The 15657-nt window shown below is 40.4% G+C and overlaps 1 protein-coding gene across 1 annotated transcript in view; it reads left to right on the top strand.

The window, feature by feature from the left end:
- The window catches only part of hcn2b (hyperpolarization activated cyclic nucleotide-gated potassium channel 2b), a 43441-nt gene that overhangs the window by 9553 nt on the left and 18231 nt on the right, over positions 1–15657 (top strand). The window contains exon 4 of the mRNA XM_044043477.1: positions 10505–10723. Within this exon, the coding sequence (XP_043899412.1) occupies positions 10505–10723 (219 nt within the window). The remainder of the gene's footprint in view (positions 1–10504; positions 10724–15657) is intronic.

Consider the following 15657-nt stretch of genomic DNA (forward strand, 5'->3'; position numbering starts at 1 on the left):
AACTGTGGAAAATGCACTTTCTTGATTGACAGTAACTTCATCTGGTCCATAGCTCACCACTGTGACAGAGCCAAATGATGCTTTTGCTGCTGTAGGTTCCACAAGGTGCAAACAATTCCAACTCGTGATTGCTCTAACTATTTAGAATATTTATTTTATTCTGGAAGAAACGTCACGATTATCGTGTGTGTGTGTAAGGAAGTTCAGCAGACTGAGTAATTCTGTCTTTGTGCTCTTGTCACGCGCAGGCTGTTTCTCCTGAAACCGCCTAATGCTGCTGTCGCTAAATAAGTCTCACATGCTGAGAGTGAACTTTCTAATTCTGGCCCATAGATTTGTGAAATTCAAGGCCTTGAAAATAGTACTCTGATAACACTGTGTCCTGTGACGCGCTGATGTGGCGCGTGTGCGTGTGTGTGTGTGCGTAAGTGTGTGCCAGGGTGTTGTGTGTGTGATCTCCAGGAACAGATGGATCTCACACCCACTGACCCTGGGGGACAACACGCTTTCTTCTCTCTCTCCTTCCATTTTGTGTTTCATCTCAGGCCATATTTGTTTTTTTCTCGCTCTCCCTCACCCTGGAAACACTCATGTCTTTTCTTTGTCAGTAGATGTCACTTCTGACTAAGGTGAAGGAAACATCATAAATGTCTTACAAGTTGAGATTTGTAGTGGTTGCAGCTCAGAGTGACTGACCCTCTCTTTCCTCTGCTCAAACATGCCTCCTGCCAGGTTATCAGGAGTTGTTTGCTCAGTTCACAGTTACAAAAATAAACGTGTTGATTGTCTCTTTGTGCCATTAAGCTACTGATCATTCTGCTGATGACATTTTCCTGCCCTTCCACGCTTCCTAGTTCATTTAATTCCTTGCCCCTTCTGCGTCCTCACCATGTTTTACGCCCACGTTTCTCAGACATTTGTGTTTGGTGCCATTTTCCAGAATCATTGTCACCTGTGTGGGCGTGGCCACTTGGCACGCTGCGCTGCTGCCATCTTAGTGTAATCGCAGTCAGGGATCATTTTAGAGTGGCTGTGAATGAGAGCGTGGCATTAAGTGATCCTCCTCCTCAAGCTCCACTTCAGGCTGACTCACTGTCGGTCTGCACTGGGCGGAGCTCACTCTGTTTACCATTGTCATCATCAATGTACTTAGGAAATGGAAATACAGGCAGGTTGGCTTTATATAGACTCGCTGAGAGGCATTGTACTTGTATACCTGCTTGCTCGTATATTATTAGCTACAACTGTTCAGAAACATATCGATCTATCAAATTATCACATGGTAGCAAGTCAGTGCATTTAGGCCTAAAGACCTGCAACCAGAATTTTCAACTGAGAATCAGAATGAGGAAGAAAAGTGATTTAAGAGTAGTTTGTTAGTCAGTTTTATTCGTTTGTGTTGACACATGTTAAACACACATTCTTATAAATTAAATAGCAGCATTCTGCACATAAAGAAATAGACTGAAAAGGTGCAGGCTGAAGCTCAAGCCTATTTTGCCTTCCTTAAGTACTTCTGTTACCCGTCAGCGCATGATTTATAAAACAAAACAAGAAAAATACATTTATCTCCGGACAAATATCTATTGATAGTTTAAAATGGGAAGTATTTCATTGTAATTCCTCTTTGCAGCTGCTCCACAGACCCACAGACCTGAACGGATACACAGTTGCTCTTGATATCTGTTCTAAATGCTGTTTTATTGAAACAGTTCATTTCCTCCAAGTCAGTATTGACTCTCTCTGACTCTTCTTTATTCTCTGTGGCAGAAGGTCATTTCTTTATTTTAAACATAAATTTCAAAGATGCCCTATATAAGGCATTTAGAGAAAACAACACCATAGATTTTTTATTTAAGGTGTATCTAGATGTATGTAATGTAGCAATTACTCAGGATCTTTTTTGTTTTAATATTATTTATATGAGATTTCCAAGTGAGATTATTTTTTAACGTTATAACAGCGTTATTTCTCCTTGGTTTTTAACTTGGCAGCTTGAGAATATAATAAATGCAGTTTTATCTCTATATTCAGAGATAATGTATTGTTTATCAAGCCAACTTTATTTTATGTAACTCACTCTCTATTGTTTGTGACTGTATTTAAGAAACTGGGATTTTCAGTCACAACCGTCTCTCGGGTTTACAGAGAAAATATCCAGTGAGTGGCAGCTTAAAATGACCAGACTGGTTTGAGATGATAGGAAGGCAACAGCAACACACAGCAGTAACCCATCATAAGCAAGTACACAAAAGACCATAAGTGAACGCACAACATGTCCAACTTTAAGCAGACGGGGCGACTGCAGCAGGAAAACCACGCCAGCTGCCACTTTATTAGTCATGTGTACCTAATATAGTGGCTGGTGAGTAACTTTCTTCCTTTCTGTAATGCATTCAGCTGTCACTCAAAGACAATATCTGTAGCTAGAAGAGAATGTACATGCAGTTGACAGCGGACAAAGCCCAATAATCAGGCTTCTGCAGCACACTGGTCACGAGAGACTAGATAATCATGGCCTCTTCCCGCCTCCTTCAGGCTGATTGGCTGTTGGATCAATGGCATCCGAGCAAAGCCTCTCTCTTCTCTGTGCTTTAGTTTGAACTCTGAATTTTTAAATATTAGTCAACATCAATAGGGACATCAACAAGTCAGTGTTCCCTGTAGTTTTTATCAGGGAAACCCACTTTTTCAAGATGAAAAATAATTTTCAACCCAATTCACAATATGAATCGTCACATAACATTTCTGGCCATTTTTACTCCTGTTACTGTAGCACCTGATATTATTTGGAAAGACATTTCCAAGAGATGTATGTTTGCTGTTTGCTTTTTTAATGAGCCGAGTATCCATTTATCGCAGCTGGCAGCTATTGTGACAGATAATCAAGTGTTTTGTTTCTTGTGTTCTTGTGTTGTGTAAAGCAAGTGGCGCAGTGTAATATAGTATTTCGATTGTTTGCTGCTATTATGCGCTGTATTATTTTTATCGATGTGGTTCTGTACAGCAATTTGGTCAACCACGGTTGTTTTAAACGTGCTCAGATAATGTGATCATTTTTATAAAAGTGACCACAACAGCAATTCATTGAAACTGATTGAATCCTTGGATTTATTCAGATTGTTTGAGGGTATTTGTGTCTCTGTTATGGGAAACTGCTCATGAATCAGAGCTGTTTGGGTCCAGGGAAAGGACGTTTTGTGCTGCTTCATGGTCAATTTATTGCAGCTACGTGAAACTTATAGTAATTTCGTGTTCACGTTCCTCGTGAATTATTAAATTCCGGAAAAAATAAGTCAGCTTTGAGGTTAGCCATATACACACACACACATACATTTAGTCAAAGAGGAAATGCTCCAGTCGGATCCAATCTGAAGCCTTAGATTAAAATGAATAAATTGTTTATAAAATGGAACACTGTTACAGCCTCATTGAAACTGCTGTTTTTGTGGGTCAACTTTTCCCTGTGAAACCAACCCCATTTTAAGAAGAAAAGTCATCATTCATCCCATAGCTTGGTGGACTTATGAATGCAGGTTTTGTCTATGAGTAGAATAAATAGGAACACAAATGATGTTAATATGTTTCCAAACAGACTATTTCACTTTTAAGAAGTCCCTTTTAGTGGTTATACGGCGGCGCTTTAGCTAAATGCTAACGTTAACGTGCTATGCTCATAGATGCTTGGCTTGACTTGACTTAATCCTCCTCGCCCGTCCGGGAGCATACAGGTGTTGGTTCTGGATAAGTCCTTGTTGACACCTCTCCTCTCTTCCCTTGAAGATTCCACTCAAGGGCAGATCTAGTGATGGATGCAGGAGGCTTTCATAGGGTGTGGCCTATCCATCTCGGAAAGGCCACACCCTATATTTCCTTCTTCTAATGGTGACTTCCACCAGTTCCTGGCCTGTCCTTAGTGGGTCTTGATTACTGATCTTCCTGGGCCACGAGATTCCAAGGATATAGCATTCATTCATAGACGCTCATAGATGCAACACTAAGTAAATATTCATGTTTTCTCTCCACTCATGATACGATAACAGAAATTGAAAAAGGACAGTTGAGGCTGATGTTAACAGCCACTTTTCCACCAACATTTCCAGGAACTTTTATTACCAGGAATTTATTTACCTGGGGAAAATAATTCCCAGTATGTAATTCCCTGTGTGGATTGTGTTTCCACCGCAATTGAAAGTTCGATAAAAAAAAAATTACAAGAAGTGTGGAGCGAGGTTGCAAAAGAGCTTCAGTGGAATAGTGTTTGTAAATCGAGCCTCAAAATAGTTCTGAATAGACCTTTTGAACAATGCGTACTTCTACTTCAGTTTCTCAAAAAGTCTTTTTTTGTCTTTTTTAAAAAAAAAGACTAAATTGGCATCACTGAAACAGCTGCACAATGTGTTTTCCACCAATCAGCATTCTTCACTTCACACAGCTTCGCCCCCCCAGAGTTCCTGGTAATCTGAAAAATCCCTTGTCATGAGAAGGTAGTCTTCTGGTGAAAAGCTTGGAGTCGAGGTAAGGTTTTCCCTGGGTAATTTAGGTGGAAATGCACAGAGGTTTTTCAAAATCCCAGGTAAATGAGAGAAGTGCTTGTGGTGGAAAAGGGACTCGTGTTAGCTGATGCTGCTGCTAACGTAAATGTCACAGGATTACCAGAGTAATCGTAACTCATGAGAGAGACGTGAACATCTGTGCATCAGCAGAATGATTCATCCATCCAATGAGTCATGTTGTTAGCAAATAAATGTACTGATAATATTTTGCATTCTATAATTTAAACAATCATCTCAGAACGGATGCTTGCAATTGGAGCTATATGACTGTCTGCATGCACATGGATGCACATCAACAGTCTGAAATGTACAGCTGTGTCCCAATGCAGAGGCTCGATCCTGTGATGGACACACTCCATGATGATGTGACCCTCAGAGGGCATGAACCTGCCTCTCCTCTGCAAATAGCCACAGGGGGTTGGAGTCGACAGGAGGCAGATTTAAATATGAAAAAATACGTACATTATGTGATTGTTTACCTTACAATTATTACAGAGAAACCCAACAGGAACGCAATGAGCATGCACTTGACAGAGCCAGACTCAGAACGTACGAACAACTGCCTCGACCGGTTGGAGTAGGAGAGAGGAGAGAACGGAGGGGGAAGGGAAGAGGGTTAGTGAAGGAGAGGTGGGTGAAAAGAAGAATGGAAAGGAGGGAGGAAATAGAGAGCGGGAGCATTTCAAAAATCGATTACATTAATAACCTTTATCGTCATCATTATCATCGTCTGGTCCAGGGTGTAATATCATGCCTCTTGCCACAACGCCATCTGGGATTTGTTCCAGCTCCTGACCCTCAGAACAGAGGATAATATTAACATTAGCAGTAATAAGTAGCTATATAATATATAATAATAGGTATATTTGTAGTATATTTGAGCTGTGGCATTGAATACCTGTAAAATAAGAACAAATATGAGGAGGAACAGAGAGTGCTCGCTGCATAATGCCTGTTCCCCCAGCAGTCTAGGCATAAGGCAGCATGACTAAGCGATGGTTCAGAGTTCACTTGAACCAGCCCTAACTAAGCTTTATTAAAGAGGAAAGTTTTAATTTGAACTTTAAATGCAGGGAGAGTGTGGGAGTCTGTTCCACAGGAGATGAGCTTGGTAGCTGAAAGCTCTGCTTCCCATTCTACTCTTAGAGACTCTGGGAACAACAGCCTCCATTTTCAGAGCGGAGTGGTCTGTTTGTGGGGTAAGGAATAATCGTATCTTTGAGATATGGCAGGGCCTGATCACTGAGTGCTTTACATGCGAGGAGGAGGATTTTAAATTTAAAATTTTACAGGGAGCAAGTGTAAAGAGCTGGTTCCTGTCAGTCTCCGAGACTTTTTAGAGCATCCTGATAATAATGAGTTACAGTAGTCTAGTCTAGATGTAATGAAGGCATGAACAAGCTTTTCAGCATCCTTTATTGACAGGATTTTTCTGATCTGATTTTTCTCATGTTGTGCAGGTGGAAGAAGAGTTCAACTCAAATAAACATTGGTTAATTGAGCAGTAAACCAAGATCCACTGTGTCAAATTCTGCGTCAACTTTGGATCTGATAGAGTTAATTGGCCTTTTGCACAGCAACCCAGAGCTGTCAAAATCACAAATTAATAATGACATTCAGATTTCTCCGTGTCAGGGTGCATACTGTTTTTTTGTCACACTTCCTTGACATTAACTGACCACAACTGTTGCTTAATGAGCAATGTAACTTGAGCTTGTGCTGCTTATAAGGTGACATAGAATGCTTGTATCACACATATATGTTAGTTATGGAGGTCTACTTACATATATTATCTTGTTTTCATGGTTAAAAACCTCCTAATCGCTGCAAACGAGCCGATCAAAATATCTCCTCACTGACGCTCTCGTCAGCCGCGCTGTTTCAGACCAAAACCACACCCCCAGAACGTGGACTGTGTTGTGATTGGCCAGCCAACGAGAGCTTTCCTACTGTCCTGTGATTGGCCAGGTACCTGGAAGTGACGTAATAGATAGGCCAGTTCTCAGATACACAGCTCCCCCTCTGGCACGGTGGATGCTCTGCATCTCAGCAGCTACAGCGAGAGTAGTTCTTCTTCTTCTGCGGTTGAATGTACGCAACCGGATGTGCCCGGACTAGTGCCCGCACCAGGAGGCGCTACGGTGGTGAGAGGAGTGGTGAGGTTTACTGATGACATCATCAAATTAAGGAAGTGCAGATCCGCTTCGCAGAGCCAAGTAAAACAATACAACACTATTTTCTCAGCAGTGGCTGAACTGTTGTTCTGAAACTTTAGGGTTTCATCAACGAGGTAATGACGCAGATACACACACACAAACGCAGTGTTAATTGGAGCTTCCGGTCTATGTGGCCTTTAAAATGACTGCTGTGCAAAGAGCCCATTAAAAGTACACAGCAGTTTGTCACGGGAGACACATACTAAAAATGAATGATTTGGGTCAAATATTTAATTGTGATTTCCTTCCCAGTATAAGTTTCAATGTTCAATATTTACTGTCTGAAAAGATTCAAAATGTGATGGAGCTTTGCCACAGAGCACCATCAAAACATGAACTACTGCTACTACACAAAAATAGATGAATTAAATTGCAGCCTTTGTGAGTTACTACTTGCACGACTCAAATGGCAATTCTGATACTTGCTCAGACTGAAATAGACCATTTTATATACTGTTACTGTTAGAGAACCACCAAACCTAAAGCTAATATAGAGTTTCCTGTAGACAAAGAGAAAAATATTGAATGTTCCATTTCCAGCTATGGTTCTGAACCTGTAACATGCATTTATCTTTGAAAGCATAGCTAACAACATGCCTCGACATGCTCGAAAATTCACTTTCTAATCAAGGGGATTGTCCCCAACTCTCTGCCCTCGGGCCCAAAGTCTCTATGTTTTCATTGTAAAGTAATTATACACCGAAGCATCTTTGAAATAATGTTGGCAGGTTTGCAAAAGGTTTGAAATAATGAATGCAAACACAATCCCACTGGTTCTAAATAATGAATCCTAGCATTGACAACAAGCAATGTTATGGTAATTTACTTTACTTTACATTTAATATATTAAAATAATATGTATATATATATATATATATATATATATATATATATATATATATATAAAATAATAAAGTTCAGTATTTTTAAAGCCAACCAAACTTTTAGATGTTGGAGTCTCAGTTTAAGAAAGACTTGCACACACCTGCACTGTCAGAGAGATGCTGAGCAGCATGACTGGCAAAAATCAAACCTACCTACATCAAATACACGCTGAGAGTCCAACACCATGTATGCCCAGAAGGCTGTGCCTGCGTGCACACTCAAATTCTATAATTATGCCATTGTGCATCATGGATCGTCCCATTCTCCCTGTGTGTTCCTCCCTAAATGTAATTAGCCATGTTCCACAGTGCCCAGTGAAGTCTGATGGCAAATGAAATGAAAACAAGAGCTAATTTCATTTGTTCTGTACCCCCACCCCCCTCTTAGGGTGGTATGTCTGCAGAATTAGTTTACTGTGTTACTATGGAAGTTGACATTTTCACTAGTAGGAGACAGCTGTACACTATGTCAGCTTTTATCATCTCATAATTATCTTAAACTTCTACAGAGTGGTTCGAGCTGGGCAGTGTTGCTTCTCCTGCTCATACAATCACATACAAAATCCGGCATGAAGTGTGCTCTCATTCCTGCATTATCAGGCACTTAATAAGGTCAATACCACTTACTTGCTCATTGTATGTGAGTTTCTGGATGTCTGATGACTAAAGACTGGGAAGAGTTACCAGTTAAATTGACTTTGTCAAAGGTTAACAGTGTCCTATTGACCCATCCAAAGCTCACTGTTGTTGTGAGACTAGTTCGGTTCATAAGCCATCACCACTTGTGATTTCTCCACTTAAAATCCCTCTAAAGTAATAAAAATTAAAAAAAAAAGTGTGACTGGTAAAAACCTCTGATAAAGCTCTTTATGTCATTATATTTTAGACACACTGAACAGAAAACTGGTCAGAATTTGTTTTCAGTCTTTACTCCATAATTCTTTACTCACCTTTTTTTCTCCACATATTCTCAATCACTATTTACAGAATAGTTAATAGAATAATCTCTGAGTTTGAGGATGTCTATCAGAAGGCATGGTTTGTCACATAGTCACTGTTGTACATATTTGGTTAATTTGATTTTTAAAAGAAGACTTAAAACTTGTTATTTTACTCGAGCCTTCAACTCGATCCTTTCTTATTCCACCCTCTGTTGTGTTTTAAAAGTTAAAACAGGGTTTAAACCTCCTGACGCTATAGCCTTTTCCTATCACCCCGTGTTGTATCTTACTGTTTTATTTGCATATTGTGTTTTATTTCAAAGTCAAAACAGGGGTTTTTACTTTTTGACTTTAGACTTTACATTGTCAGTCCACCCTGTGTCTTGTTTTATTGTTGTATTTGCTTTTTAAATTTTTATTTTCCTTTTATTGTGAAGCACTTTGCGCTGCAATCCTTGTATGAAAGGTGCTATACAAATAAAGTTTATTATTACTATTTTGAATGTCACACTGTCAACAGCTCACACTGTGATAATTTAGATATGTAACTGTTGGAAGAAAAATAAAAGCCTTAAAATTGCATCTCTGATGTGAAAGACTGCACTGAATGCGGACACAGAGTTGTGGCAACGTGTTATGGCACACAAACAAACATATGAAAATTGAAGTCATGGTTTGGGTTGGAGCTAAGTGGACCCATAATAACTTTCTAGTTATTCTGATGTTCAGAATTCTCATCTCGTTTTGCCGTGGTTCTTCAAATCACCTATCAAACACTTATTTTCACCTGATGATAAGACCTGATGGGAACCTCTTTCACCTCCAACCACATTTGAATCTCAAATGAAATGCAAATGTCCCTGGGAAGATATACAAATCAGAGAAGAGCCCCAGCAGTCAATCAGTGGCTGAGGACACCACTCAACCCAAGCCGGGACACTCACAAACACACAGGTTGGACAGTGTGTGTGAGCCACACCTGTTTGAGGACATGATGTGAGGTTCATTGGTGCGCGTCAAGGAGCTTTTAATGACTCTTACATGAGAGAATTAGAATTGACTGAGTGCTTGAGCACCAATCAAAGGCAGACTGAAGAAGGCAGATGCGCAGGCTCCTCATTAACACTCCCCCCCCCCTTTTTCCCCCACCTCATCTCCTTCTGCTTGGCCAAGACAAGGTGAAACTGCTCAGTGATGATGATTAGGCTCTCTACCAAACCACCACCACAATCTCCAGGCACGCAGACGCACACTTTTCAGGAATGTCTTACTCGTTTGCACTTTTATTCTTTGAATAGCACTCTCTATTCTCTCTTCTTTAACAATCTGACATACATGTCCACAGGAATGTGCCTCAGCAGTACATCTTTGGCAGGGATGACAGGCTCAGGTCATCGGGTCAAAACCACCGGAGCATAAAAGTAAAAATACAAAAGAAAGGAGTTAGGGAGAAGTAGGTGATCTGATCTTTCATAGTCACGGTTTGATTTAGACAAATTGTACTTTTTCCGACCACATGGCTGAGCCAATTATGTCACATGTCACACATGGCATGTCTGTTGAGGAGCTGATGAATAAAGATCCATCTTCTACCGCTTCATCCTCCACATGAGGCTTGTGGGGGGGGCACACACTGAGACACACACAGAAGCATCTTAAGAACATGCAGTTTTAGTAAAGTCACAATGTTCTTGACACTACAGGGAGGAGAGAACACAATTCAAATCCAGACTGTGTCTTGTATGGATTGTGATATGATTTCTTCTGAAGATTGTTCACTCTTAGTTGAAGGAAAATGGAAAAACTTAGTTTCTTTCATTTCTTTCTCTCTCTTCATGTTTTATTACCTCACACAACAAAACAACGTCACTCTCTGATCCCCCTTTGTTTTCCTCTGTCTCCTACAGAATGACTCATGGAGCGAACTCTACTCCTTCGCACTCTTCAAGGCCATGAGCCACATGCTGTGCATTGGATATGGAAGACAAGCCCCAGAGAGCATGTCGGACATCTGGCTGACCATGCTGAGTATGATCGTAGGAGCCACCTGCTACGCCATGTTCATCGGCCACGCAACTGCACTTATCCAGTCTCTGGACTCGTCTAGACGCCAGTACCAGGAAAAGGTGAATATTTGTGGGTTTACTGCCATGAAATACAGATTATTTTGGGGGTATAGTCTGCAAGATGAAAACAAAAACAGATCTAGTCACTGCGAAATGAATGTTGTTTGTGTATCGGAGGTTTTGGCACGTTATCAACACCATTTAGTCATTCAACGGTGTGTGGATGAGAAGATTAATACTGTTCTCAGTCTTTGCATAAAGACTGGACATGGGTGCTAGGGTGGCGCTGTGAAAAGACTGGAATTTGTTCAAATAAAGAACAATGACATCCTTTCTGGTGAAGGCCATTTTAGTTATTTGATGCACTTATAAGAAATGGAGGGGAGAGAGGGGAGGAGTCCTGTTTGTTACAGTCTCGTCTCAGCATCAGATGTCATTAATCCTTGCACACGGGACCTTTAAAGCTCTAGCGTGTTACTTTTCAATCTTAACTAATCTCGGTTACATTCAAACCATCATCAGATATATATACCTCAGTATAGCAGGTAACGCTGCAACATTCCTATGCTGCACAGTGTGCGATTAATTTTACATCATGACTGATGGAAGGAAGGCGGGAGCATAAGGCCAAGCTCATAAAAGGAGAAAGCAGCGAATGGTTGGAATATGGGCCGAGAGTCATCCTTGCAGAAAGCTCTGCAGGCTCACCAGAGGAGTGGAGAAAGTCTGTTGCCGTGGCTGAAAATGCCAACAAATACCAGTAAAAAATGTCTTCTAAGGGTGCATTCACACCAGACCTTCTTAATTGAACCCTAATTTGTTTGCTCGGAAAGTCCGGTTTGTTTGGGGAGGTGTGAATGTACAACCGAACCGAACATAGAAGCAAACTCTGGTCCGCCTAAAAACCTAAGTCTTGTTGCAGGGCATTGTTGGTAAACACAAGCAAAACATACACGTGTGTAGAACAGTAGCCAGGAGAAATGGGTGAGCCCATTGTTGCAGTGTGTAAGTGTCATGTGTTCACATATAACACAATTTAAAAAGACCAAGAGCGATAGGATTTGATGCAGCTCCATGTTTTGCTCTTATGTGGAGGAAACAGAAGTTGCCCTGCATTAACCAACAGATCAGCAAGTTTTCCTGTTCATTATTTGCCTTGTCTTCTCCTTCAGTTATTTCCGATGCAGCGCCACCTCAGGCGAGGAGGGGAATATGTTATTCAAAAGGTTCGGTTCCTTTCACTGAAGTGCAGTGTGAAAGCAGACTCGGACCGGCTGAATGTTACAAACCCTAATTGAACCGAGTCACTAGTCTTGCGGACTATTAGGTGATCTAGTCATAGTCCTGACTCTACAGTCTATGAGGGAGTGGGGACTCTTTCTCACAGCAGCACCTCTGTCACTCACTGCACAAGTTCAGTTCATATTAGTTTTTACTTCCAGCAGCTTGTTTTTGAGCTTTAACCACTGCGAAACTATGCCAAAAAGGACTTTTAGTATCTTTGAGTGCTCAATCCATGTGCTCCTCATTGGGGCTGGAGCCTTAAATCAGGGTGTTAGATAACGTACTACATCACTGTTACCCAGATGGTCCCATGGTCTAGACTAGAGCATAACAAGATGTCACTAAAGGAGACACCATGGGATACTTCATCTATATTGTTTGTATAGTTTAGTTTCCATCGGGTGATCACACCTGATAGGAACAGAGAGGGTTTTCACATTCGATTCCAACACACTTTGATTAGAACAGCATCTGTTCTGCAGTACATCAAAGCTTTGGGTGTCTGTCTGTCTGTCAGCCAGGGAACACACCCCTGCTTTTTAGAGCCATGATGTCATTACTGCTCTGTGTCTGGTTAGCTTTCTTAGATCCTGGCTGATGTGGAGATGTCGTGTGCTGTCTGCTGTATCAGTCAGACGCATGCACACAGACACGCTCATGCATGGATCGTTTTTGCACTAAAATGTGAACAGATTTTCTCTTTTATTCCGCGGACACTCTGACTCTTCACATTGGAGAGATAACGTGATCGGCTTGCTTTATTTTCTGAATCATCATATCAGCTGACATGATAATGTTGAGTTTATAGAGGTGTGTGTCAGATTAATGAGCATGGTAAACACATAAGAGAGTGGATACGTTATCAAAGGATCTCTGGTAATCCATGCGTAATCATTGAGCCAACTTATAAATGTCACATCAACATTGGATTAGGATATTGATTTTACAATCAAAATGAATTTTTATTTGGTCCAATATTGAATCATCAAGTCAAAAGATCTGTTTCTTGAAGCTCCTCCCACAGATATTAACAGGCCCTTCCCAAAGTTGGTACATAGCATTAAAACCATAAGCCTAAAGGGCGTTGTCTTGGACAAATGATGTGCTGAGTCTCTGTTTTGTGTCAGTTACCATGTGGCTGTACTTGTGCCAGTGATGTGACGTCTGGAGCCAGCACTTCCTGCTGTTGCTCTCACTCTGTTTTCCTTCCACAATGCACATCAGTGAAATAATGATCACGGTGGCAACATCCAGCTATAGGCCTGAATAAGACAACAGATCCAACGTCCCATCCCCGTTCAGTACCCATGAGCATTTGTTCATCATTAACAGTGAACTGAACCGTGCTGCACTGCAGTCTGCAGCAGGACCATCAGATAAGAGGCTGGAGACAGAGACATGGGTTGGAACTTGCCTCACTGACAAAACAGATTCTTTGTATAAATGCTCGCGACAGCATGAACCTTTATTGACATAACACAGAGTAAACAGTTACAGTGCTCAGTGTTGAGACAGAAATGTCATAATAGCTCTGCGGCTCAGCATCGTCTCCAGGGAAGGATTGCAGAGAACCGGCTGACCAAAGAGAGATGTGGAATCAAACTGTTTACTGCTGGTTTAAGAGTTAGGTTGAGCACGCTGGGGTTTTTCTGCCTTATCAGAATTGATTCATGTTGTTTGGTTAGCTGTGTGTTTAGCAAGGTTAGGAACACACACACAGCACACACACACACACACACACGTTTGCACAGCATTCATAGCGAGGACACTCACAGATATAATGCATTCCCTGACCACTTACCCTAACCTTAACCTAAACTCAATTCGCTAACCTCAAAAAGTGCTTTGAAGGGGTCCTCTCTCTCCTCACAAAGAAGAAAGGTGCTCCAATCTACTGTGTTAGGCATGTGTGAAATAAAGTAAGAGTGCTTTCATAAATGTGCATTACAAATTGTTTAATTCTATCTATTTACAAAGTCAGCTAAGAGAAGAAAAACTTCAATCAAATCAAGATTTGGTGTGACCACTGTTTGCTGTCAAACCAGCATCAATTCTAATAGGTACACTTGCACACAGTCAGGAATTATGTAGGCCTTTAGTCAAGTATATGATTAACCACTTATACCAAACAGGCGCTAATGATCATCATTTGCATGATGTAGGTTGAAACACAGTCATTAACTGAAACAGAAAAAGCTGCGTATGAGGCTGAAAACTGAGTGAGGAACAGTGAGACTCTGCTACCGAGGTGAGCACCACTTTCGTTTCACAGGTCACATGCACGGCATGTACAGAAACAAGGCACAGGGTAGTTACAACTACATCAGCAAGATCTCCCCAGGCAAGAGATGTGCTGTCCACGCTCCTTTGAAGAAGCACAAAGGAACACAGTGGGCAATGTTGAGGACCGTAGACGCAGTTAGTGTGGCAGATGAAGGACACATCACGTGAAGATGTCCAGCAGTGCCATCAACTCAGAACTGGCAGAAACCCGTGGGACTCAGATTCACTCATCTACTGTCTGGAGAAATCTGACTCGAGGTTGTCTTCAAGGAAGAAATGCGGCCAAAAAGCTTCTTCCTCTAACATAGTCTGACATGGAAACAAGGCCAAGCGACTCTTCAACTATTCACAGGACTGATGAGTCATTTTTGAAAATATGCGGTATGTGGCTGTTCATCGTAACGCACAGTGGAGCCTCCTTGTAAGTTTGGAGCTGCATTTCTGCAAATGGCGTTGGGGATTTGGTCAAGATTAATGTTGTCCATAACGCTGAGAAATACAAGCAGGTACTTATTCATCATGCAGTATCATCAGGGAGGCTTCTGATTCTGCAGCAGGACAACGACCCAAAACATACAGCCAAAGTCATTAGAACTATCTTAATATATATGTATATATATATACTGTATATATATATATATATATATATATATATATATATATATATATATATATATATATATATATATATATATATATATATACATATATTTATATATATATATATATATATATATATATATATATATATATATATATATATATTTATATATGTATATATATATATATATATACATATACATATATGTATATATACATATATATGTATATATGTATATATATATACATACACCACACATTAGCCATTATGTAACTGCCATGTCTTGTCCCCTCAAGAGCAATCAGGCAATCGTGTGTGTTAGATGGACGTTAGAAAAGCGAGACGTGACCCGGAGCCTTCACTGATGAGCGCGGATTTACTGAGCCTTGACACATCAAACAGCAACTCGAGGCACTGCTCATTCCAGGGTATAAAAAAGCTATTTCAGCTGAAATTAATTTGAATTAGTGTCGGACGACGCGGCTAAAAGAGGTTATCATGATATGGACATTTTCAAATTAGTCTAAATTCATAATTATCACAATAAATGTCATATGATTAAAGAGAAATTCAAAGTGACTGCATGTGTTTTAGAGCAGAAACAATGAATCGATTAATTGATTATTAATCGATTACTAAATTAATCGTCAACTATTTTGATAATCAATTTATTCGATTCAAAGCTTTTTTCATGATTAAAACAAAATTACAATGGTTTAAGTTTCTGAAATATGAATATTTTCATCATTTCTTTGCTCTGGATAACAAAGAAATCATTTTGTGGACAAAACAAGACATTTGAGAACATCATCATTTCCAGGTTTGA

Source organism: Solea senegalensis, linkage group LG14, assembly GCF_019176455.1.
Source record: "Solea senegalensis isolate Sse05_10M linkage group LG14, IFAPA_SoseM_1, whole genome shotgun sequence".
In the NCBI taxonomy this organism is placed as follows: Eukaryota; Metazoa; Chordata; class Actinopteri; order Pleuronectiformes; family Soleidae; genus Solea; species Solea senegalensis.